We start from the raw sequence: 23,192 nt of genomic DNA, 5'->3' as shown, positions 1-23,192 counted from the left end.
GATTCAGTCAATCCTCGTACATGAGATTCAAACCTCCTAGGAACTTGGACATGAGCTATCTTTTTCCTTTTTCATTCTTCAAGACATGTAAGACTATATTTTTGTCTTGTTAGCTACAACATTTCTGTATTTGATATGTAGGGTCATTTTCAACATTTGAGAATGATGTGTTGGATCGTTTTCAACATTTGAGGATGATGTGGTCAATAGATCCATCCTCTTGCAGTCTATCCTCATACAGTTCATCTTCGTACATACAAACTCTGGCTTATGACCTTTTCATTTTAAATTTATTTTTTCATTCATGATTTGACATTGATTTATCTTATATTTATGATTAAAAATCAATGTTTCGGTGAAAATGAATATTTTGTAACTTTGAAGGTTCATCCTCTTGTATGACTATCCTCCAGTTTTGAAGACTTAATGGATTAAGGCATATTTTTCTCCTTTTTATCTTAATGATGAGTAACCTGTTTTCTAATATGAATTCACTCAAAAACACATATTAGTCATTAACCACAATCATAATCTTTTAAATAATTTTATTATCATTAAAACCATTTGAAAGAGATTTTGTCTCAACAAAAATACCTCCACTTATCACCATCAATTTCTAGTTTGAACCAATCCTCCACATATGTACCATTGTTGTCCATAAATTGTGTCCCATGGTGGAAATCCATGTAAAAAAACTTTCTTACAATGACAAAAGACAAAAAAAATTTCAATAAACAACTCCATCTTTACATAAAAAATAGATAGAACATTCAAAATCACAAAAAAGGAATGTGAAAAAATATGAGTATACCACAAACACAAACAACTCATTTAAACACAACTCCACCAAATATGACAAAAATAATGCAACACTACAAAAAAAAAAACACTCAAATCAATAACAAAAGGAATGAATAAATTAACCTTTACACAAAGCAAATCCCTAAAATAAAAATAAATTTAATGCATACAACATTTTGATAATATGTACCTTGTATGTGCTTCGATGACAAGAATCGATCCACCGCTTTTGCCTTTGACAATGATTTTTCCTAGAATTGAAAATCGATTTTCTTCTCTAACGAACCCTAGAAACCTTTGTGTATTCAACATTTTTAAATTTGGTAGTTTGGAGAGACATTTGTTCACATTAAAAAAAATGTACCAAATGACATTAAGATCACATCATCACAGTTTGTGACACATCATAGTTTTTTTAACAAAAAAAATGTTTAATTGCAGTTTCGGTCCCCCTATTTTAGTTGAATCACGAAAGTAGTCCTCCCATTTTATTTCTCCCCAGTTTTGTTCTCCTAAACAGAATTTTATTCTAAAATTTGATGAAGTGTCATTTTTTAAAGTTGCACTACACCATTAATGATAATAGATTTCAGGTATAATTGTTGCACCACGAGATCTTGAGGCATGATATGACTTAAACAAATGCAAAAAAATAAATAAATGAATTTTCATCAAATTTTGAATCAAAATTCTGTTTGGTGGACTAAAACTAGATAGAAATAAAATAGAGAGATTATTTTTGCGATTTAGCTAAAATAAAGGAACCAAAAATGCAATTAAGCCAAAAAAAAATTAATGTTTTAGCTGTCAAGATTTTAAAAGATAAATGACCAATTTAGAAGAAAAAAAAGATAGACAAATGACTAAACTATATTATAACTAAATAAAATAAAAACAAAAAAGTAATGTTCCATTTTACATTTTTTTTAATACTAGTAAGAGTGAGTCTTTGGTTACACAATTATCAGCTTATTGCTTTTATAAAATCTATAAATACTGGATTTATATACATTAATCTGGAAACTTTAGACAAGCTTCTCTTATAACCCTGTTGGTAGTCATTCCCAATTTCGTTTTTGAGGTCGCGACTTCGAATCTCCGATTTTCATTTTCTACCAAAATTTTTTTCAATTTTTCTTCTTGTGATCTTTTGGTCGCCATGGATAAGGATCCAAACGAGACTCCACGACCTCCCCGGAAGGTAACTAACTAACTTGCAAACCTCAAATTCCTTTACTCTCAAAAGTGCTTTTTCGTTGAAAATCGATTTTGCGTTTTGTTTACAGGTGAAGTACACTCCAAAGAAGCTCAAACCTCGAGAAACCAAAATGTAACTCAATAAACAAATCAATTCATTTCGATTTTCACAAATTCACTTGGAATCGTTTTCTGATTGTAGAAATTGCTTTTGATGCAGCCAATCGCGTTGTGGAGCAGATGAACAAAATAGTGTTGAAACTCAAGCTCGCGTGCATCGTTTGAATGTAAGATTATTGTTATTACTGTTATTAATTATTGTAGATTCTTAAACTTTCTTATTTAAGGTGATATTGATTTATGTATAATTTATTTAAGTTTTTCTCTTGAAACAAAAAGATGATGATTTGTTTAAGTTAATTACATCCCGAACTTGTGTTTCGCAGCTTGTCAGAAAGAAAAATCAGAATAAATTAAAAAAGAAAAGAATATATATAGTATATTAATTAATGTGTTTCGCATTTTTCTTAATTTTTTTTTGGTATGTTGCATTTTTCTAAATTTATAAATAAATTTGTGTTACCTGGTGTGGAGACAACCGGGGTTTGTCATGTAGCCTTTTCTTAATTTAAAAAAAATAAAATTCTTAGGATTTTTTTTGTTTATATTTGATAAAAACTGGCTCTGTTCGTGGTTCGTACTCTTCATTAAATATTTTTTAAAAAAATTTCTCGACTAACTAAATTTTTGAACAAAAATATTAAGACTGCACTTTTGGTTTAGCATGGTTTTGCACTTTTGTGCTCTTACTAACTTCATAAATCCCTCTTTTCTATATGGGGACATTAATATTTATTTTGGTTTTTTTGTTTTGTTCATTTATTTCTTTTTACTTGTTTTCGTCCTTTATATGTTATATAATATTTGTTTAAAAAGATAAATTGTATAATTTTATAAAAGATAAAAAATTAAAATTGTTATGAAATAAAAAATAAATAATTAAAATAAAATATAAAAGATCAAAATTGTATTTAAGTCTATAAAATATATATACAGTCCGTGTAGCACTTTATTTATTTATCAAAAAAAGGTAAGTGTATCGCTTTTTAAACTGCATATCTTGTTCTTATATTCTATTCTATTTTTATAATGTATCAAATATAACACATGTTCTGTTCCAATTCTAACCTGCCTACTAGTATTATATCCAAACTACTAAGGTGATAGGCATGACATTTTAATTTCTAAATTTTAAATAAAAACATATAGTCTCAATGTCACCATGGTTGCTATACAAACAACATGGATTTAACATAGATATGCTAATAATGCTTTTTCTTTCTTTGACTTTCCATCATTGCTAAAGTGACATTAATTTGCTTTTTATCTACATTGCAGTTGGAGGCGCCTGTTGCAAGACGCGAGACTAAAGTTGAAAAGCAATGTAATTTCTCCTTAAATTTTATGTTTAAAACACTATTTTATTCATCTTGTTTGTTGTTGAGTTTTGGTGTTTAAAACTTGCAGCCAGTTTGCAAGTTGCATTTGGCCCTAAAGGTTCATCGTCACCTTCCCTTAAAACATTTAGCAGTGGTAATAGTAAAACCAGTGGCTCAAAATCTAAAATTTCTGCTAATGAGAAAAATGGTTCAACACATTATTCAACTGCTATTGTGGATCAGAGTAATACTTGTGTGATAGATGTTGCTGATGATGATACCACTGATTCATCGGATGGGAAAATAAAAAAAGACTACAAGGATCCGTGGGTGAGAAATTGTCATCACTCATTCATTTCTTATCTTTATCTTTCTCATATGTATAATAAGCATCTAAAACTTTAATTTAACTACAGGATCTTAACTCAAACTATCCTATTACTCTTCCTCTGAGGAAGCCCTACTCTGGAGATCCAGGTTTGATGAACAAAACAAATATTGCCCATGTAACATGACACCTTAGATTGAATGAGTGTCTAGTGTGCGACACAAACACTACATCGACCCATGTGATTACATTCAATCACTTTTATTTTCTTAAATAATTACGCATATCTATGTGTCGTCAGTGTGTGTTTGTGTTCAGAGTCTGTGTTTGTGCTTCTTAGAATGAAGCATTAAACTATATGAAAAAAGGATTATTATTAGGAGTAGTAAGTTCCACATGATATTTGGTTTTGGCATTAACAGTTATGTGTTGGTTTTTATTTAATTTGGTAGAAATTCTTAATGAGATAGAATTTGGGGAGGCTGCTACTAACGTGGAATATGATGATAAAACTCTTGACTCCGCCAAAGAATTGGGGCTCTTGGTTAGTACTCAGAATGACATAATAATATTAAATTGATCCTATTATCATTATGCAGATGTAACATTGATTTAATGCATCGATTTTTTTTAGCAGGACAGCAATGAGCAACATAGAATGCTTTTTTTTAAGCTTCCTGTTGTTCTGCCTTTCATCAAGGGGGAGGAGAAAAGTGGTACCTCAAAAGTAGCAGCAAACACCAAAAAGGGAACTAACTTGTTGGAGCTTCCGGGTGGATATATGGGAAAAATGCTGGTATACAAAAGTGGAGCAGTCAAAATAAAACTAGGAGAAACCTTGTTTGATGTAAGTCCTATCCATGTTTCAAAATTGATTTTGATTTTGTAAAATTATTTTCAATTTAAAGTAAGTTTAAGACAAAAATTATAAATCTTAGTTTCAAGTTATAATCAATGTTAGAGGCAAATACAAGTTTCTGTCTGGCCTTGCTGACCTCAACTTTCTCATAATCCAACCATAGACTTAGTAATTATACCATTTTTACAGAATGAAGTGCCAAACAAGTTTAATTTCCCCTTATGTGATTCAATCTAATTGTAAAACATACAACAATTTACATGAGGATTGCAAAAAATGTTAACCAAATTTTGGTAATTTTACCATTTAACTTTAATTATTGAATTTGATAACAATGTAGTTTTGTTTATCGTACAGGTGTCTCCAGGTACAAAATCTATATGTGCCCAAGATGTTATTGCAATGAACACTGCACAGAAACACTGCTGCAATCTTGGGACAGTTGACGCAAAGGTTGTTGTAACTCCTGATTTTGGTTCCATTGAACTGGAGGATAGATAGAACATGTACCTGGCTGAGTGGCTTATGTGAATAGGGATGCATATTTTGTGAATACATGTGACTACAGATACACTGATGATTAGAAGTGCAAAATAGGTAGTAAAATTAGTATGGCATTGGTGGAATATCAAGTGGAAAAACGAATTTATGTTTTTGCCTGTAGGAATTGTTAGCTTCCTGTATGTTGAATTAATATATCATTCACAAATGTGGATATATTTCATTTGCTATGATGCTTCTGGTCCTTGAATTGTATGCATTTGCAGATGCTGATGATTTCTCTGCAATAGAAACTCTCAAAATCTCTACCCTCCAATGCAAGTAACTAATTTTTCTTGTTAATTTATCTCATTGATTTTGAGGATTGAAAACCAAATTGAACTCTGATTGATGCAAAAATTAAAGCCAACTAAATTAAGTTCACGAAAATAAAATGTAGCATTCAAGAACTATATGTTAATTAACTGATAGATTTTTTATTAAGAACAAGAATAAACAATAGGACCAAAAACATAGGATCACATTTAGAAAGTTCGGCATGTGCAAAATAACCCAAGAGTCCAAAATAATTATGTCTAGTCATGTAGTCAAATTATGTTGTGTCTTAACTTTGGACACGACTCACCACCACAATCAACAAGACCATGATGGAAAGCATGAAAGAAACTCTCAGTTTCTCATTAAAGGGTTTAGAATCTTCTGTATCGGCAGCCGTCTTGTTAAATGAATCTTGAAAAAAATTGATCACAATCTTCGTAATTTTCTCAATTACTTCCATGAATTTGGCTCTGGCAGTATTTACTAGCCAAATTAAAACATTTGTTGTATTATGAGGGTTATCATTAGCAATCTCATCTAGACTCTGAAGAACATGCTCTTGATCTGCAAATTTGATGTCTGGATTAGTGTAATAAGCCAGTCGGTCATAATTCTATAATATCAACAATACAAAATGGCAAATGAAATTGAATCAAAATTCTATAATATCTATCTTTATTAAAAAAAAGTCTTCCCTTAATAACACATGAAATTTCACGCATCTGTTTTTCACCATTTTTCTCGCGTCGTGCAATCTCACACGAGATCTTTACTAGTAGCAATGAACGGCATGAACCATAATATATACCGAAATTGAATAAAGTAAAAGGAACCAATTTCTCCTAACCTTCCTCCAGCACTAACTCACCACATCAAAATTAAATCCAATCCAAAGAAAAATATAACTCAAAACACCAACCTGCAGATATTGACTCTCTGAGTTCCTGAACGACTTCATTGTTCAGAACAGCCTCCCAAACAGCTTCATCCGTTGATAATGATTTTACTAATCTCTGCAGCAAGACTTTAGTTAATAAATAAGTATGATAACTGAAATCAGTTAGTCTCATGATTAAACTTTCTCTTTTTGATATAACAATAGCTTGACAGTGATTCTAAAAGCTTGTTTTACTAAATTGTTTGCCCATAATGCAGAACAATGGGTATGTATATCATTTGGCATTTCATCAAAGCTTATACTTTGACAAAATTAACAGACACTGATGCTATTAAATAGATTCATAGTGAACAAGGACTTCTCAAATAATCAAACAGAAACAGTTTTACCTACCCAAAAATTAATAGAAAAATTAAGTAGCAACTTTGTGGTACTAATTTTATTTTTATAAAACAGACCAAGCTCTGCAGTGCAATACTTTTGTAGGCAGATTAAAAAATTATGAACATATAACTACTAAAGTTAAGTACATTAATTTTATCATAAACACTTATTATACAATAAATAGAGTCATATGCACCTGAACAGATGGATCAGTCTGCAACAAGTGAATTGCAAAAAAAACTCTATCAGATCCATTTGCTTGTAGCATTATCGGATTATATGGAAACAAAGTTGGTTCTAGCCAGTCTGTATCTGCCTCATCTTTAGAAACATGGCCTTGCTCATTTTCTGGTTTGTCGCAATATGTGTCCCTAAAGGGCTCAATACGCGAAGTGGACCCTAACACCCTGCACATATACTGAAATGAATCCCTGATCTCATATGCAATAACCAAATTTGCTAAATAGTAGTTTTGTTTGAATTTAAAAGAACAAGAAAGAATATAACTGAAAAGGACAAAAAGAAAATTTAAAAGTAATGAAACCTTGCAGGAGAGAAATCTATCCATATATTAATTCTAAGACGAAAAGGTCCTAATAACCCTAATGATACTTGGTAGAATTTTCAGAAGGAAAAAACTTAGGTGCATTTCTTCAGATGATTTTCTCATAGTTCTTAACTTAAAATGCACCTTTTTTGGTTATAACAAACTTTGAGAAAATTATGGGTGGTCAATTTAAGAACCGTATGAAAAATACTTAAGGAAATGCACCTAAGTTTGTCCTTTTCAGAAATACTCACGACAACATATTGGTCAAGTTGCAAGATTCCTAATAACCCTAACAAGATTTGACTCTTCATACTTCATCAAATCGAATTCAAAACACAAACCCGGACAGCACAATTGAAAGCTGGGTAGCTCAACTAGTTTGTAAGTTGAAAGAGTTAAAACATAGGGTTCAAATTCTGCCACAATCTAAAAAACCCGGACATCATAATAGGAAAAATTAATATTAAGATCAAACTCTTCAAATTCCAATTTCAGCTAATCAAATTAAAAACTCAAACTATGAATCCTTTGATCTTCATCCAAACCATCAAATAAGCTAAATACAATGACTATATCATTTATGAACTCTAACAAAAAATATCAGACTAACATAACATATACAGAATTGGTACAAAAGTGCATTCACCAGGCAGAAGAACAATAAACAAAACAACAATATTAAGGTTAACAAACACAAATAATTATGTTAATTAATTAATATAAAAAACAAACAAAATTGATGAGTCTTCTATGTTATTACCGCTGGAGAGAAGAGAGTGCATGATGAACTTCAGTTTGAGAAGGAGGAGGGCCAATGAAACGACAACAAAACGCACGTTCGGCAGCATCATCACCATCACCGTCATTATTATTATTATTGAAAGAGTTGTTCAACATGGAAAGGGGATTATTATTATTTTGATGAGAAGAAGAGCATGAAAAAGGGGTTGATGATTTGCGTTTGCAAGAAGAAGAAATGCAACGAAAATTCATTGCAGTGATGTATAAGTGTGAAAATGAAAATGAAAATGAAACAACACTTTATATTTTACTATTCGCATTTGCAAACACGTTGACGTTGGTTCAACCAAACGATTAGAATCCCAAAACCCAAAATTTAACTCCTTCATCACATTTTCGATGCAAAATTAAATAAAAATAAAATACTAGTTGAGTTGACTACACTAAGCTTAAGGTTTTTGCACACAAAATGCAATAGTTAGACAAAGTGAGATGCAATTATATCCAACTATACTGATATTTTCAAAGTTGATTATAGAATCAATGGTGGAAGGATTAAATAAGAAAATAATAATTAAAGTTATATTAAAAAGTATTAATGACATTCATTTTTAGATATTTTTTTTTTAAAAAAATGACCTAAACTAATTGAGTCATTTCAATATTTTATATATATTAAAAAAATATATAATTAAAAGAAAATATTATTTTAATTAAATTATTTTTATTAAATATGAGTGTATTATCAATATCATAAATGTACGATGAAATATATTGAATTAAAAATTATATAAATAATATTAATTAAGAGTATAATCAAAGAAAATATTTCAAAAATTGAAATGATTAATCATTTTTAAACAATTTTTTTGTAAATAAATTAATTATTATAAAAACAAACATAATATAAACTATAAATTCACAAGTTACTTAAAATAATTTATAAAAACGTTATCAACTACTATAAACTATTATTGGAAATAGCAAAGAAATAGTTAAAAGTACTTTCACTAATCACTATTATAAACAAAAATTAACTACTTTTAAATTATTTAATGTTATTATTCTTAATTCATATTTTATTTATTTTTAAATATTTAATATAAATAATTAAATATTTATCATTGATAAAAAAACAATTTAATAAATTTATATTTTACATAAAATCTAAAAACTTGTTTTATGAAACTTATTAATTCACTCAAACTTTTGGAGTTAGTTTTTGTTGTTTTGAATGTTGTCATCTATAACAGTTGTGAGTAGATTATCCCAACTAGTACTACACTAATGTGGTGTAATCTTTTGAGCAACAAAATTTATATTCAATTTTCTCCTCCACAAATATATATAGAAACAAAATATTCCCCAAAAAAATGCACAACCTCCAGTTTCCGAATCCAATACATTTCCTTTTTCTCTCTTCATGTGTTCATTAAAACGCAGTTACTCACTCGCCGCTTTCCCGAATGGCTCTCCTCACTTTCCCGCACTTTCCTTCCCATTTTCCCTCTCTTTCCCGCTTCCCTAATAACCGCTTCTCTCCAACTCGCCGTTATTGCCCAACCGCAACATCATCCGGCACCGCCATTCTCTGGTTCAAACACGATCTCCGAACAGATGATCACCCTGGACTCCTCGCAGCTTCCGATTTCCGATCCCTAGTTCCTATTTATGTCTTCGATCACCGCATTTTATCACGTAAGTATTCAAAATCCATCTCCGAGTGTGGAAACTTGAAACTGAATCTCACGAGTGATGGTCTTTTGCGTTGTTGCAGGTTTTTCCGATGAAATGTTGGAACTGGTTCTGTTTGGTTTGCAAGATTTGAAAAAGTCGTTGCAGGAACGCGGTTCTAATCTCATGATTAGGTTCGGCAATGCTGAGAGTGTGATAGAGCAACTTGCTACAGAGGTAGTTAGTTTATTTTCTTCAGTTAGTTAGTTACTATATCGGTTCCTTTTCAAGTGTTAGTTTTTAAGAATTTTTTTGTTACTACGTTTAAAATAATATTAACTATTTTCTGTCGGGAATAGTTTAAACTATTTATCACATAGAAAAATATGTGCAATGAGATAACAAATAGTTAAAAGTATATTAGAAAATAGTAAAAACAAATGTGGTGTAAGTACAATTTATATGTAGCTGCAGGAATATTTGATATGTTAGTGGTAAGTTCAAACCCAAAATACACTTCTCTACATTTAATGCGTGAGTTTCGCTGCTAGGCTCTATATAACAAAAATACAAAAAATAAAAACAAAAAATTTCATCAAAATTATGAAAAATATATTGATTTCCTTAGTATGTGAAACACTTAAATCGTCATTAAGAAGGAGAGGAGGAGGTAGTAGTTCCTTAGTTAATTAGTTGGCACTTAGCTTGCTCAATGCATTACAATCCATTAGTGCATGAGGATGAGATCATGAGGCTATTTTAGAGTTTTTTTAAGAACTTGTTCAATTCCTTCTTTTTTCATGAACAAATTCAATTCATCGCCTTCAGGATGGAACAGGTCAAAGCCACTTGTGTATTTGCGGAACAAGAGGTGGAGTATGAACTACGCTTCATCATGGATGTTGTCAACCAGCATTTGAAATTGATCGAGGTTCCACAAGGAACTCCAAGAATTGAATTGTGGAAGACTCCATTTTATGATGTAAAGGTAGGTAGCTCGTTAGTCGTTAGTAATTGATTTCGTTTGCTAATTGCAACTTTTTTTTATTAGAGTGAACCACCAATTTACTATTTGAATCTTAGGAGTCGATCAATTTGATCCTTAAAATTAATGACATTCCAAAATAATTTGTCAAATTGAAAATCCTCAATCATATTAATCTTTTGGTTGGGAGAATTTCAAGGACAAAATTGACTTACATACAAAGACCGATGTTATTGAGAATTACCAATTTCAGTGATCATTTGAAATTTTTGTGAATTTTGAGATCAGATTGACTGTATAATTAATGACTAAGTTGCTTATTATCTCATTTTCACTTGCTTAGTTGAGTTGATTAGGTAAGAATGTCAAACCTGTGTCATTTTGGTGATTCTTTTGAGTAATTCAGTTATGTTTGATTGATCTTTATCATGTAGGTGCTGCAAAATCTTGCTGCATCTTATGATGAATTTGAGAAACTTCAGCTCCAAGTGACTACACCACTTCAGCTTTCAACATTACCTGGTGCAGAAATGGAACTAGATTGGGGTGAGTTTTATGGTGGATTGCTTTTCTTATCAGGATTCACATTGTATTTTTGTTTCCAAAAGATTATTGGATATGCTAATGCACTTTATGATGTTGCCAAAAGTCATGAAATAATTATTCATCAAATTAGGTGATCTTCCTGTGTATGATGATATAAAGGGATTTATGGCTAGCAACCGATGGAAATCAGGAAATGATTGGAATTTGATCAAGGAGACGTCAGCTGAAACCTTCTTAGGAAGAGTTATGTTGAAGTCTAGGGAGAGCAGGGAGAGAAGTTATAGCTTTAGACAGATACCATCAAGGGAACCAAATAAATCTGTGTTTGTTACACAAAAAGGAAATGTTGTAGGAGGTGGAACATATAATGTACTGAATGCATTGGCTGCATATTTGAGGTACCTGGAGGGAACGGCTCGTGATGATTGGCAAGAGTATGTAGTGATAAGTGATGACCCTTTTATAAGACTATGTTTCTCTTTTTTTTTGGCAAATGTCTTGAACAACCTGGAGTCTGAAACTAATGTTTTATAGGTGTTTGCTTTAAGGAAAAAGTATTTTAAATGATGAAATAGCTTCATTATATTTCCCTTCTCTGTTTCTTTTTTTGTAAACTTTTGCTGTTTCTTGTTTGTTACTAATTTCTGCTTGAATAAAAAGTGTTGTGCATTACCTGTGTTTACCTCAAACGATGCTATGATTGTATTTTACTCATCTACTGTTTGGTCTTCTACTCCTAAGTAATCAATTCATTTAACATGATGTTTTGTTTTGCCATTATTTATTTATAACATATTCAACTTATGTTTCATTGCCAATTTTCTAAAAACTTCCTATTGAAGTCATTAAGTTCAATGAAAAAAAGAAAACAACATAAATTTTTTCTTCGCCTTAAATGTGTGCAGGGTACATGAAAGACTGCGTGCTTCAGAAAGTCGAAATGGAGCATCATTTATCTCATTATTTGGTCCTGCCCTATCTCTGGGCATTATATCTAGAAGAAGAGTACACTATGAAGCTATCAAATATGAGAAAGAACGAAATGGAGGATTCTTATCTCCCTTTGGATATTCAGCTGCCACCATTGCAGCAGCTGTTGAGGCCGTGTGTTCAAAGGAGGTACTGATTATAACATTTATGTTGTGTTAAGAGTACAAATTGTTGTGTCCTATTGATTTGATTCTCTTTTTCTGTTATTCATGGTAGTTTCCTTGACTTTTTTTTCTTTCTTTTTACTTATATCTTTTTTATTAAATGTATTTATTTTTGTTGGTGTTGTAGTGGTATTGGCTTTTGGCTTTGAGAAATCAGATAAATAATGGTGGAATAGAGTCAACACGGATTTGGAAATGGAATGGTTTTTTCATTCAGGTAATAAATTGATAGGCTCATATTCAAAATTTGATTTCCTATTAAGAAAAATGCTAGGGACAAATTCTCTAAAATACGTTTTTCAACACACTTTCTTCTATTGGTTAAAATTTACATGGGTCTCACTAAATTTATGTGAGACCCAAATAATTTAGTGGAATCCTTTTCTATAATAGAGGATCCATTTAAATTTCAACCTATAAAAGGAAGTGTGTTTGAAATAGTGTATTGCAGACAGCCAGAAACTCATCTCATGTTCAATTCCCTTTTCAAGAGTCCACTCAGTTTTCTATATGGAATTAGTTAAGAACATGAATTACTTTTTACAATCTAAGCAAATTTGCTACTTTATTGGCTAAACTACTTTTCTCAGTATACAGTTGCTGGTGAAGATGGTCCCGCTGTTCTTCTTGTGCATGGTTTTGGTGCCTTTGCGGAGCATTACCGTGACAATATACACAGCTTAGCCAGAGCTGGAAATCGAGTTTGGGCTATTACATTGTTAGGATTTGGCAAATCAGAAAAGCCAAATGTTGTATATACTGAGCTCTTGTGGGCTGAACTATTGAGAGATTTTATTGTTGATGTTGTGGGGGAACCAGTCCACCTTGTTGGCAACTCAATTGGTGGTATGATTTAATCATAAATTAGGCACACCTTTCTACAAAAAAGTAAAGTAAAAATAAATCTGTTTTTTTCACAAACATGCACAGTACCTTGTATCCAGTACATAATTTTTCTCACCATTTATTGCTTTTGTTGATGATTTGATCATTTACTAAATATGTTTCCCGACTTCAGGTTATATTGTTGCTATTGTTGCTCGAGTTTGGAGTGTTTTGGTCAAATCCATTGTCTTGATCAACAGTGCTGGCAATATTATCCCAAGAAATACATCCAAACCATTGTCTATGCCAAGTGTAAGTGAAGACCACTAACGTTCATACTACACTTGCAAGACATGATATTATTTTTCTTTTGCTGGCTTTGCCTAAAAAACTAACAATTTGCTTTTCTTGCCAGTTTTTAATTTTACCTCTTTTTCTTATATTGTAAAATCTGCAATAGAAGTTGGATTTCTAGATTTTAAAATCTTAAACTTTACCCGAAGTGGGTTGTCGCTGTATTTTATTGAATTAAGAGAAGCATTCAAGAGTGCATAATATGTTGATAAATGGATCTTAAAGTTGGGATTATGTAAATTCTCCAGACGTTTAATTTGACACCGTTTACTGCTTAGTATGAGTACAACATAATTAGATTATTCTATCTTAAATTTGCTTATCCATTTACTCGTGAACATTCAGGATAGACAAACGTCAGGGGCTACATGGTTGGGTTCTCGCATTCTTCTATATTTCTTGAGGCTAAAAATTAAAGAAATTGTTAAGAAATGTTATCCAGTGGTAAGTGTAATTTTTGTCCCTAATGTTTGAATTGTATTTGTTTTGCATTCACATTAATTGTGCCTGTTTCTGTGGCATTTTTGCTTTGCAGAAGGGTGAAAGGGCAGATGATTGGCTCATAAATGAAATGCTTAGAGCAGTATCCTCTACTTTACTTCTACAATCTAAATTATTTGTATTGCATCAGGTTTCACATTCTAATTCTAATATATATACATATATAATTCTTTTTGACATCTCCTTACATATTAAAAGTCTTCTGATCCTGGTGTGCTTGTTGTTCTGGAAAGCATCTTTAGTTTTAATCTTTCTATACCTCTTAACTATCTTGTTGAAGATGTCAAGGAAAAGGTTCTAATTATACAGGTATTATAGGAAAACCAAAAAGATGGAATTATGTGAATGCTAATTCTTAGCTTTATATGCTGTTTTTGATTTCATTGTCAGGGAATGAAAGATCCAATCTCTGACTCCAATGCCACGGTGTCTATGCTTAAAGAGCATTGTGATTGTGTTTTAATTAAGGAATTAGATGCTGGTAATTCAAATTTTATATATATTTTTTTATTTTGGGTTAAATAAGTTTTTAATCCCTATAAATACACCATGTTTCGTTTTTAGTTGCTCTAAAAATTTTCTTCAAACAATGATCCCTAAAATGTTTTCTATTAAAATAACAATTTTGGTTCTTGTTTTTAAGTCAACTTATGTGTATCATTCTAATTTTTGAATGATTTTTTGCAAGCATGTTTAGAACATTATAAGAATCACTCCAACAAAAATTTAGAATTTTTTAACAAAAGATTAATTAAATATGAACTTTTAAGCACTAAAAGCATAAAAGAATCATATTTAATTCATCTCTTATTAAATAATTTTAAATTTTTGTGAGAAATATTCTTAGAATGTTATAAATATGCATTAAAAAATTTACATGTGACACACGAATTGATACAAAAGTAGGGACGAAGTTGTTAATGGAAAATATTTGAGAGACTATTGTTTGAAGAAAATTTTTAGAGGGACTAAAAACGAAATATGGTATATTTATAGGAACCAAAAATTTATTTAACCATTTTTTTTTAATATAGTAAAAAGGTGTATTAGGCTTTGTTTTAAATTGATTTTTTATTTTTTTCCCTCAACATTCCAGGCCATTGTCCCCATGATGAGGTGCCAGAACAAGTGAATACTATCATTTGTGATTGGATACATAGGGTGGAAAGTAACATTTTAGCAGGGTTCCCAGTGTAAAATTTTGGTATCCGACAACTTTACATAATGATTATTATTATAGCAGCAGGGTAAATTAATTATCTAGAGTCTATATTGGAAATTAAAACATAAGTGATGGAAAATTAAACACATATTAATACTTCACTTTTCAAGTAGCGGGTTAATTGTACAACAAGAAGATTAAATTCAATGTATCTTAGGAAATAATGTTAGCTTTATTACTTTCTTGTAAATTGCATTTTGATCATTTATTATCATTGTAATTACATTGTTTATAAATTAAGCATGTTGCTGAGTGCAAAGTAACTCAAACACATTTAGAAAATCGTCTTCTTGTTTTTCTCATTGCATTAGAACCCCTGATCTAGGGGATTTTTTTGTTTCCGCAAACATTTCTTAAGAAAGTCTGACTTGGCAATTTTGCTATCAGAAACTTAAATCTTGAATGGACACCGTATGTTGTCAAGTTTTATCGGTAACCGTCTACACAGTTCCGGCAATCATTCTTACATTTTCATACACTTACTGACTGTTATATGTACAGTTCTGTACACTTTCTGACAATTGTCCGTACAGTTCGGAAATTTTCCGACTACTATCTTTTCACATTACAACATCATCAATACACTTTCAAATCTATGGAGAAGGAGATTTTCAATCCATTTGCTCGAGGAAGCTCTCAAGTCTATAATAATCAGCCTGGAGAATTACAGACAATTCAGCCCGTCTATCGACTAAATGGGAAAAATTATTTGAAGTGGGTTCAACTTGTTTGTAATATTTTAAAAGGGAAAGTTGACATCAGTCACTTGATTGGTACTAGACCATTGGATGAAGATCCAACATATACTACATGGGACGTAAAGACTCAATGATAATGGCGATGGAACTCAATCTTTCCAGAGATTAGTGATACTTGTACGTTTCTCACCACTGCAAAGGAAATTTGGGATGCAATGGAACAAACCTATTCAAAGGCTAAATATGTTGCCAAAGTGTATGATGTGAAGGTGAAAACAGTAGATGCAAAGCAAGGTAACATAATATGCCAAGCAATTAAAGTATCTTTGGATGGAATTGGACCACTATAGAGTGATAAAGATTCATTGTGCAGTAGATTCAGTAGTCTTGAAGGAGCTTACCGAAAAAGATAAGGTCTATGACTTTCTTGTGGGACTAAATCTTGAATTTGATTAGGTAAGAATAAAGATTCTAGGAAAACTACAAGTCCTTAAATGAGGTAGTCTACGACTTTCTTGTGGGACTAAATCTTGAATTTGATTAGGTAAGAGTAAAGATTCTAGGAAAACTACAAGTTCCTTCCTTTAATGAGGTAGTCTATGACTTTCTTGTGGGACTAAATCTTGAATTTGATTAGGTAAGAATAAAGATTCTAGGAAAACTACAAGTCCTTAAATGAGGTAGTCTACGACTTTCTTGTGGGACTAAATCTTGAATTTGATTAGGTAAGAGTAAAGATTCTAGGAAAACTACAAGTTCCTTCCTTTAATGAGGTAGTCTATGACTTTCTTGTGGGACTAAATCTTGAATTTGATTAGGTAAGAATAAAGATTCTAGGAAAACTACAAGTTCCTTCCTTAAATGAGGTAGTTGCCATCGTAAGAAGTGAGGAGAGCAAAATAAACTTAATGCTTGATACTCTATCCATTGAAAGTTCAGCCATGATAACTGAAAATCTTAGAGGTGGATGACAAGCAAAGGTGGAAAAGAAGGGCGAATTATCGTGTACTTACTACAATAAGTCTCGATACACTCGTGAGAAGTGTTGGAAGCTGCATGAAAAACCTCCCAATTGTGAAGGATGACAAAAAGGAGTTCTTCCTGGAGGTGTATTCGCAAGAACGGTCAAGCTTATGTCGCTAAAAAAGTTGAAGAAAGCAAATAAGAATCTTCCAACAATTCTGAATTCAATAGCCTTAATCAAGAAGAGATTGAAAGAACGAGGGCTTTCTAAATAGCTTGGAGAAACCAACAAGTACTTGTACTTTGGCTGTATTCAGGTAAGCTTCCAATTTCATTAGGATTTAATGTTTCAAATATACTTTCTACTTCCCTTTGGATCTTAGATTCAAGAGCCACATACCATATGACCACCTTCATCCAAATACTTCTCCACATATCACCCCAAGTCCTAATAATAAGAAAATTTCCAGTGCTGATGTCCCTCTTGTGACAGTGGCTGGTATTGGAGATATCAAATAACTCCTTCCACTATCTTAAAAAATGCCTTTCATGTTCCAAAATTGTCTACAAACTGTCTTTATACAAAAACTTACTAGAGATTTATCCTATAGTGTAATTTTTCACAGCAACCATTGTGTATTTTGGGACAAGGATTTGGGGAGAACGATTGGACATGTTAGAGAAGGGAGTGGCCTTTACTATTTTGAAGAACCAAATCATCCTATAACAGCAAAAAAATCTACCGTCTTGCTCATTAATGTAAGAGTCATTTTTAACAAGTAGATAATCTTTTTGCTTTTTCATTGTCGATTAGAACATCTCTCTTTTGGAGTCATCAAAATTATATTTCCATATTTGTTTTTGGAAGTAAAAATTGAAATTGTGAAGTATGCGAAACTGCAAAACACAATCGTGTAACTTGTCCTTTGAATAATAAAAGATGCACAATATCTTTTCATCTTGTCCATATTGATGTTTAGGGTCCATCCACTATTCCTAGTGTGCTTGGAGTTCGATGGTTTGTTACTTTTATAGATGATTATACTCGAGTTACCTGGCTTTTCCTTATTGAAAATAAATCTGAAGTATTGTTCTCCCAAAAATTTTCACAATGGTAAAAAATCAATTTGGTACAAATATCAAAAGAATTATATTTGATAATGGGAAAGAATTCTTCAATCATGTCTTTACTCTTTCTTTCCAAAATGAGGGAATGATTCATGAGTCTTCTTGTTCGAAAACAAAAGAGTTCTTCAATCATGTAATTACTCTTTTTTTCCGAAATGAGGGAATAATTCATGAGTATTCTTGTGTTAAAACACCACAATAAAATAGAATTGTAGAAAGAAAAATGGTCATCTTCATAACCAAACTAGACATTGTTGTTCCAAAGAATCTTTGGAGAGAAGCTGTTCTCGCAACAACCTATCTCATTAATCGGCTACCCTCTAGAGTGTTAAGAGTTTAGAAGAACTATGAATATTCTTTTGTCCTTCTATCTAAACATTTCTACTACTAATAATCTTGTACCACAGGTCTTTGGGTATTTCTATCCATAGTCAAGATACGGAAAACATGATCCAAGAGCTCTAAAATGTGTTTTTTATTGGATACTCCACTACTCAAAAGGGATATATGTGTAACAACCCTCCATCAAAAAAATTATGTGTCTCATGATGTTACTTTTCATGAAGGACATGCCTATTTTGCTCACCCTTATCTTCAAGTGTGGGAGAGTCTTGGTGAAGATAAGAGGACTAATCTTGAAACTCTTATTCTTTTTTATCATGAAGCAAATTCCCATGAGCTCAAGACAAATGGAGAAATGGATGAAAATTAAGCATTAGTTAAAGATGGATTTGGACGTGAATTTAGAGATGAAGCAGCGACTGAGAATAGACTTGAGAATGAATCATTGATTGAGAATAGAGCTGAAAATGACAAGTTTGGAAAGAATTTGGTGTATACAAGAAGATTGAAGGCCATTCCTTAATCAACACATGTCCAAGAGACCAATCCAAGTTCTTCAAAATAGGTAAAAAAATTTGATTTTTTAATTTTGCAAAATTGTATTTCAGTCCCACAAAATGAAATAGAAAACCAATAACTGAGGATGACCTTGACCTCCCAATTGCCATTAGAAAAGGGATTATGCAATGTACAAAAAGACCACTATATCCTCTCTTAAATTATATTTCATTTTAGAATTGTTCTCAAGCCCATAAAACATTTCTTGCAAACTTAAACACCATCCAAGTTCCCAATAATGTTTTTGAGGCATTATCCGATAAAAATTGGAAGCATGTTACGGATACAGAAATGGAAACATTGGAGAGAAACCAACTACTTGTAAGTGGGTGTTTGTAGTAAAATGCAAGGCTAATAGATCGGTTGATAGGTACAAAGCAAGGATGGTTGCAAAAGGTTTCTTACAAACTTATGGCATTGATTATTTAGAAACTTTTGCTCTGGTGGCAAAGATGAATACAGTCCAAGTTATATTATCTCTTGCTGCCAATTACAGATTTGATGCGAAAAATGCATTCTTACAAGAGAAGCTTGAGGAAGAAATTCATATGGAGGTTCCGCCAAGATATGGGAAAAATGTTGCTGTCAATTATGTCTGTAGGTTGAAAAAGGCATTATATGGGTTGAAACGATCACCTCAGGCATGGTTTGGAAGGTTTACTAAGGTTATGATAGCCTTAAGATACAAACAAAGTAATAGAGATCATACGTTGTTCAATAAACTCTTTACTTTAGGGGGAGTAACAGTGTCCTTAGTATATGTTGATGACATCATTGTGATTGGAAATGATTGCAAGGAGCAACAAATCTTGACTCAACATCTAGCAAAAGATTTTGAAATTAAAACTCTTGGGAGGCTAAAGTATTTTTTTTGTATAGAAGTGGCTCACTCAAAAAAGAGGTATTTTCATATCTCAACAAAAGTATATCAATTTGCTCATGGAAACAGGTAAGCTAGCTTGTAAAAATCCGTGGGAATTCCTATAGATCCAAGCTATAAGTTGGGTAGTGTGGAAGTAGGTGTGATGGTTGATAAGGAAATGTACCAAAGACTAGTTAAGACTAGTTAGAAAGTTAATTTACCTTTCCCACACAAGGCCATATATTGCATTTTTTGTAAGTGTGGTTTGTCAATTTATGCATAGTTTAAGGGAAAGTCATTTACTTGCAACTTATAGAATTTTGCAATATCTTAAAGGAACTCCATGAAAAGGGGTTTTGTTTAAATGTAATGGGAGTGCTACTCTTGATAATTATATTGATGTTGATTATGCAGGTTTAATTACTTGTCGAAGATCCACCACAACATATTGTACATTTTTGGCAAGAAACCTTGTAACTTGGAGGGGTAAAAAGCATAATGTTGTGGCCCGATCTAGTGCTGAAGCTAAGTTTCGAGCTATGGCACAAGGCATTTATGAATCACTTTGGCTGAAGATTATCTTTGAAGATTAAATGGGATGGACTTATGGAGCTCTATTGTGATAATAAGTCAACAATCAGTATGGCTCACAATCGTGTCCAACATGATCAAACGAACATATTGAGGTTGACATGCATTTTATCAAAGAGAACCTTGATTGCGATTTGATTTGCACTCTTTTTGTTCATTCACAAGGTCAACTTGCAGATATCTTCACTAAATGATTGATTTGTCTTGTTTTTGAAAGAATTGTGTCTAAGTTGAAAATGGAGAATACTTATTCACTAATTTGAAGGGGAGTGCTGGAAATTAAAACATAAGTGTTGGGAAATTAAAACATATTAATACTCCACTTTTCAAGTAGCTAAGGTACATTGTACAACCAGAAGATTAAGTTCAATGTATCTTAGGAAATAGTGTTAGCTTTATTACTTCCTGGTAAATTGCATTTGATCATTTATTATCATTGTAATTACCATATTTATAAATTAAACATGCTGCTAAGTGCAAAGTAACTCAAGCACATTCAGAAATATCGGTCAATGTTAGGTTAATTTATCATTATGTCTCTACTAGGTTTATAGGTCAATACTTGCTTAATTTTTACTTAGGGTTAGGAATCTTGAAAGAGGGTTTATGTTAACTAAATAAGCCCTTTAATACGCACTTGAATCGTGTAATAAGGTTACCTATGAGGTGGTCAAGTAACATCTTGAATTAGTAGTGTTGAGACAAAATTCTAAATTAATATTTTGATGATAATTAAACAAAATGTTAATTAAGACTTCTAATTATGATTCTAAGTGTCTTGGTGTTTAACATATGTGTTTGAGTGTGTTAAAACAAGGTAGGTACCAATCATTACAAAGCAGATCTCATTAAAATCAAGAAAGCAAAATTAGTAAAACAAAGAACGTTCTTGACAGATTTTTGGAAAACGAACAATGTTCTCCACATCTGCCATAAACAAGAATGATTAGATTTTTATGTAAAAGATTAGATCTAGGAAGTGTTATCCATTCCATATCTTAGGCTCAACACTTTCCTTCATAAAATGCATAAAGTAAGATCATTTTCCAAGTCAAGCAAGTGCAAGTACAAACTGACAGGCTGTAAAGGACACTGTTGTTGTACCTTCAAGCAGACATGCACACGTGATGCAAAGCTTGTAATCATTTCAAACAACTATAAAGATCACAATATATGTCAACTCATCTCAGACAAATTCGAAGGACGTTCTTGGATCATAAGAACATTCCTGGTTTCATCAAGAACAATCTTGCTTTATGGATGATCTTATCAATTCACTTACTCTTGACAGCTGACCTACTTCCAACGATTAAATGAGATGTCATAAGCTCTTTTGAAGCCTATAAATAAAACTTCACGAAAAAGAACAAATCAAAACTCAAAGTGCCAAATAAAACATCATTCATTCAATCATACGTGAGCTTCTCAAATCATTATAAGTTGCAGTACCATTCTTAGTGTGATATTCGAATCAGTGATTACTAAGTTATAAAATATAGAATATATTTCTCAAACAAGAGTTGAGCAATACCCATATTCTAATATTCTCAAAATCATTACTTGTAACTCAAGGTTATATTGTTAACGTATCTTAAGTAGAGTGTAAAAATCCTTTTATGATTTAAAAGGTAGCTTGTAAAATCCTTTCTGAAATAGTGTAAGGTAACATGTGGAAATCCTTTCTAAGTAGAAAGGTAGAAATTGTGTAATAAATCAAGACTAATATGTGAAAACTGTTTGAAAACCAAGAACGTTCTTGCTTTGAGCACTTAGTGGAAAATCTCACATTTGTTATAACTAGACGTACCCCGTATTGGGTGAACCAGAATATATGCTTGTGTGATCTCTCTATCCCTATCTCTATTTATTATTTGTCTTACATTCAGTTTTTATATTATTAAATTGATATTGTTGTTTTTCCACTAACCAAGAATGTTCTTCGTTTGTAATCAAAATCAATCTTGAGTTAAATATTTCAGTTTTTTTAAACAGAAATTTTCAAAAGGGACTATTGTAATTCAAATCTCTTCCTTATAATTGACATTGTTATTTCAATTGGCATAAGAGCCAATCTCTAAGGATTAAACGCCCAAAAAGTGTTAGAGAAAAAGATTCAGGAAGATAATGTCAAAGCTAAATACATTGCTGAAGGAGGGTCATCAAACAGACCACCATACTTTGATGGCTCATATTATTATTTCTCGAAAAGCAAAAGGCAATTGTTCCTAAAGTCACAAGACACTGGTATATGGAGAATCATCATAGATGGAGACTTCATACCAAGAGTAGATCAAACCGATTCAACATCTGCTGAATAGAAAGAAGCAGATTGGACAACAGATGAAAAATCTAAGGTACTTCTAAACTCAAAAGCTCAATTATTTTTATCATGTACTTTAAGCAAGGAAGAAAGTGAAAGAGTAGATGAATGTGATATGGCAAAGAAAGTATGGGACACATTGCAAACTCACCATGAAGGAACAAGTCATGTTAAGGAAACAAGAATTGACATTGTCATTCGAAAGTTCGAATTATTTGAAATGAATGAAGGAGAAACAATCGATGAAATGTACTCAAGATTCACAACCATAGTGAACGAAATGCGTTCTCTTGGCAAAACCTATTCAGTGCAAGACAGGGTAAGAAAGATCATGAGATGTCTTCCAATCGTTTGGAGACCAATGGTGACAGCTATAAATCAAGCCAAGAATCTTGAGGTACTAGGCTTGGAAGAACTTATTGGAACTCTAAGGGCACATGAAGTGCTGTTACA

At 31.8% G+C, this 23,192-nt stretch overlaps 3 protein-coding genes across 8 annotated transcripts; 2 read left to right on the top strand and 1 right to left on the bottom strand.

Moving 5' to 3' along the window:
- Nucleotides 1-1,820: 1,820 nt before the first annotated feature.
- On the top strand, nucleotides 1,821-5,467 carry LOC101505757 (uncharacterized). 2 transcript variants are annotated; one of them, XM_004514458.4, is made up of 9 exons: nucleotides 1,821-2,002; nucleotides 2,088-2,131; nucleotides 2,219-2,285; nucleotides 3,397-3,442; nucleotides 3,526-3,767; nucleotides 3,854-3,914; nucleotides 4,218-4,309; nucleotides 4,400-4,612; nucleotides 4,982-5,467. In XM_004514458.4, exons 1-9 carry the CDS (start codon nucleotides 1,961-1,963, stop codon nucleotides 5,123-5,125), a joined length of 951 nt encoding a protein of 316 aa, XP_004514515.1. In that variant the 5' UTR covers nucleotides 1,821-1,960; the 3' UTR covers nucleotides 5,126-5,467. The 2 variants fall into 2 exon arrangements, with proteins under 2 accessions (XP_004514515.1, XP_004514516.1); XM_004514459.4 differs by having other exon boundaries at nucleotides 1,823-2,002; nucleotides 4,403-4,612; nucleotides 4,982-5,355.
- Nucleotides 5,468-5,579: 112 nt separating this feature from the next.
- On the bottom strand, nucleotides 5,580-8,418 carry LOC101505422 (uncharacterized). Of its 2 annotated transcripts, none has more exons than XM_012719924.3 (4): nucleotides 8,036-8,418; nucleotides 6,922-7,132; nucleotides 6,363-6,456; nucleotides 5,580-6,022 (listed from the first exon to the last, which is right to left on the bottom strand). In XM_012719924.3, the coding sequence occupies exons 1-4, from the start codon at nucleotides 8,266-8,268 to the stop codon at nucleotides 5,730-5,732; spliced, it is 831 nt and encodes a 276-aa protein (XP_012575378.1). In that variant the 5' UTR covers nucleotides 8,269-8,418; the 3' UTR covers nucleotides 5,580-5,729. The 2 variants fall into 2 exon arrangements, with proteins under 2 accessions (XP_012575378.1, XP_004514514.1); XM_004514457.4 differs by having other exon boundaries at nucleotides 5,580-6,007.
- Nucleotides 8,419-9,383: 965 nt separating this feature from the next.
- LOC101504892 (uncharacterized) lies at nucleotides 9,384-15,559 on the top strand. Of its 4 annotated transcripts, XM_027330515.2 has the most exons (14): nucleotides 9,385-9,714; nucleotides 9,794-9,927; nucleotides 10,529-10,678; nucleotides 11,110-11,221; nucleotides 11,352-11,655; nucleotides 12,127-12,340; nucleotides 12,503-12,592; nucleotides 12,966-13,221; nucleotides 13,394-13,512; nucleotides 13,900-13,998; nucleotides 14,090-14,137; nucleotides 14,254-14,364; nucleotides 14,446-14,536; nucleotides 15,152-15,559. In XM_027330515.2, the coding sequence occupies exons 1-14, from the start codon at nucleotides 9,483-9,485 to the stop codon at nucleotides 15,250-15,252; spliced, it is 2,061 nt and encodes a 686-aa protein (XP_027186316.1). In that variant the 5' UTR covers nucleotides 9,385-9,482; the 3' UTR covers nucleotides 15,253-15,559. The 4 variants fall into 4 exon arrangements, 3 of the variants coding, with proteins under 3 accessions (XP_073226389.1, XP_027186316.1, XP_027186317.1); XM_027330516.2 differs by lacking the exon at nucleotides 9,385-9,714 and having other exon boundaries at nucleotides 9,791-9,927; nucleotides 10,519-10,678; XR_012163689.1 differs by lacking the exons at nucleotides 14,446-14,536; nucleotides 15,152-15,559 and having other exon boundaries at nucleotides 9,384-9,714; nucleotides 13,905-13,998; nucleotides 14,254-14,347.
- Nucleotides 15,560-23,192: the final 7,633 nt, after the last annotated feature.

The sequence above is a fragment of the Cicer arietinum genome, chromosome 6 (genome assembly GCF_000331145.2).
Source record: "Cicer arietinum cultivar CDC Frontier isolate Library 1 chromosome 6, Cicar.CDCFrontier_v2.0, whole genome shotgun sequence".
NCBI lineage: Eukaryota > Viridiplantae > Streptophyta > Magnoliopsida > Fabales > Fabaceae > Cicer > Cicer arietinum.
This window is presented reverse-complemented; position numbering and strand designations above follow the sequence as displayed.

Bases quoted from the DNA above. Each gene is read 5' to 3' on its own strand.
- LOC101505422 (XM_012719924.3), bottom strand. From the start codon at position 8,268: ATGAATTTTCGTTGCATTTCTTCTTCTTGCAAACGCAAATCATCAACC. The intron at 6,457-6,921 runs GTGCATATGACT...GTCTTGCTGCAG, and splicing joins AGACTGATCCATCTGTTCAG to AGATTAGTAAAATCATTATC. The intron at 6,023-6,362 runs GTTGGTGTTTTG...ACACTAATCCAG, and splicing joins CAGAGAGTCAATATCTGCAG to ACATCAAATTTGCAGATCAA.
- LOC101505757 (XM_004514458.4), top strand. From the start codon at position 1,961: ATGGATAAGGATCCAAACGAGACTCCACGACCTCCCCGGAAG. The intron at 3,443-3,525 runs GTAATTTCTCCT...TAAAACTTGCAG, and splicing joins GACTAAAGTTGAAAAGCAAT to CCAGTTTGCAAGTTGCATTT. The intron at 4,310-4,399 runs GTTAGTACTCAG...GATTTTTTTTAG, and splicing joins CCAAAGAATTGGGGCTCTTG to CAGGACAGCAATGAGCAACA.
- LOC101504892 (XM_027330515.2), top strand. From the start codon at position 9,483: ATGGCTCTCCTCACTTTCCCGCACTTTCCTTCCCATTTTCCCTCTCTT. The intron at 9,715-9,793 runs GTAAGTATTCAA...GCGTTGTTGCAG, and splicing joins CGATCACCGCATTTTATCAC to GTTTTTCCGATGAAATGTTG. The intron at 14,537-15,151 runs GTAATTCAAATT...TCAACATTCCAG, and splicing joins AATTAAGGAATTAGATGCTG to GCCATTGTCCCCATGATGAG.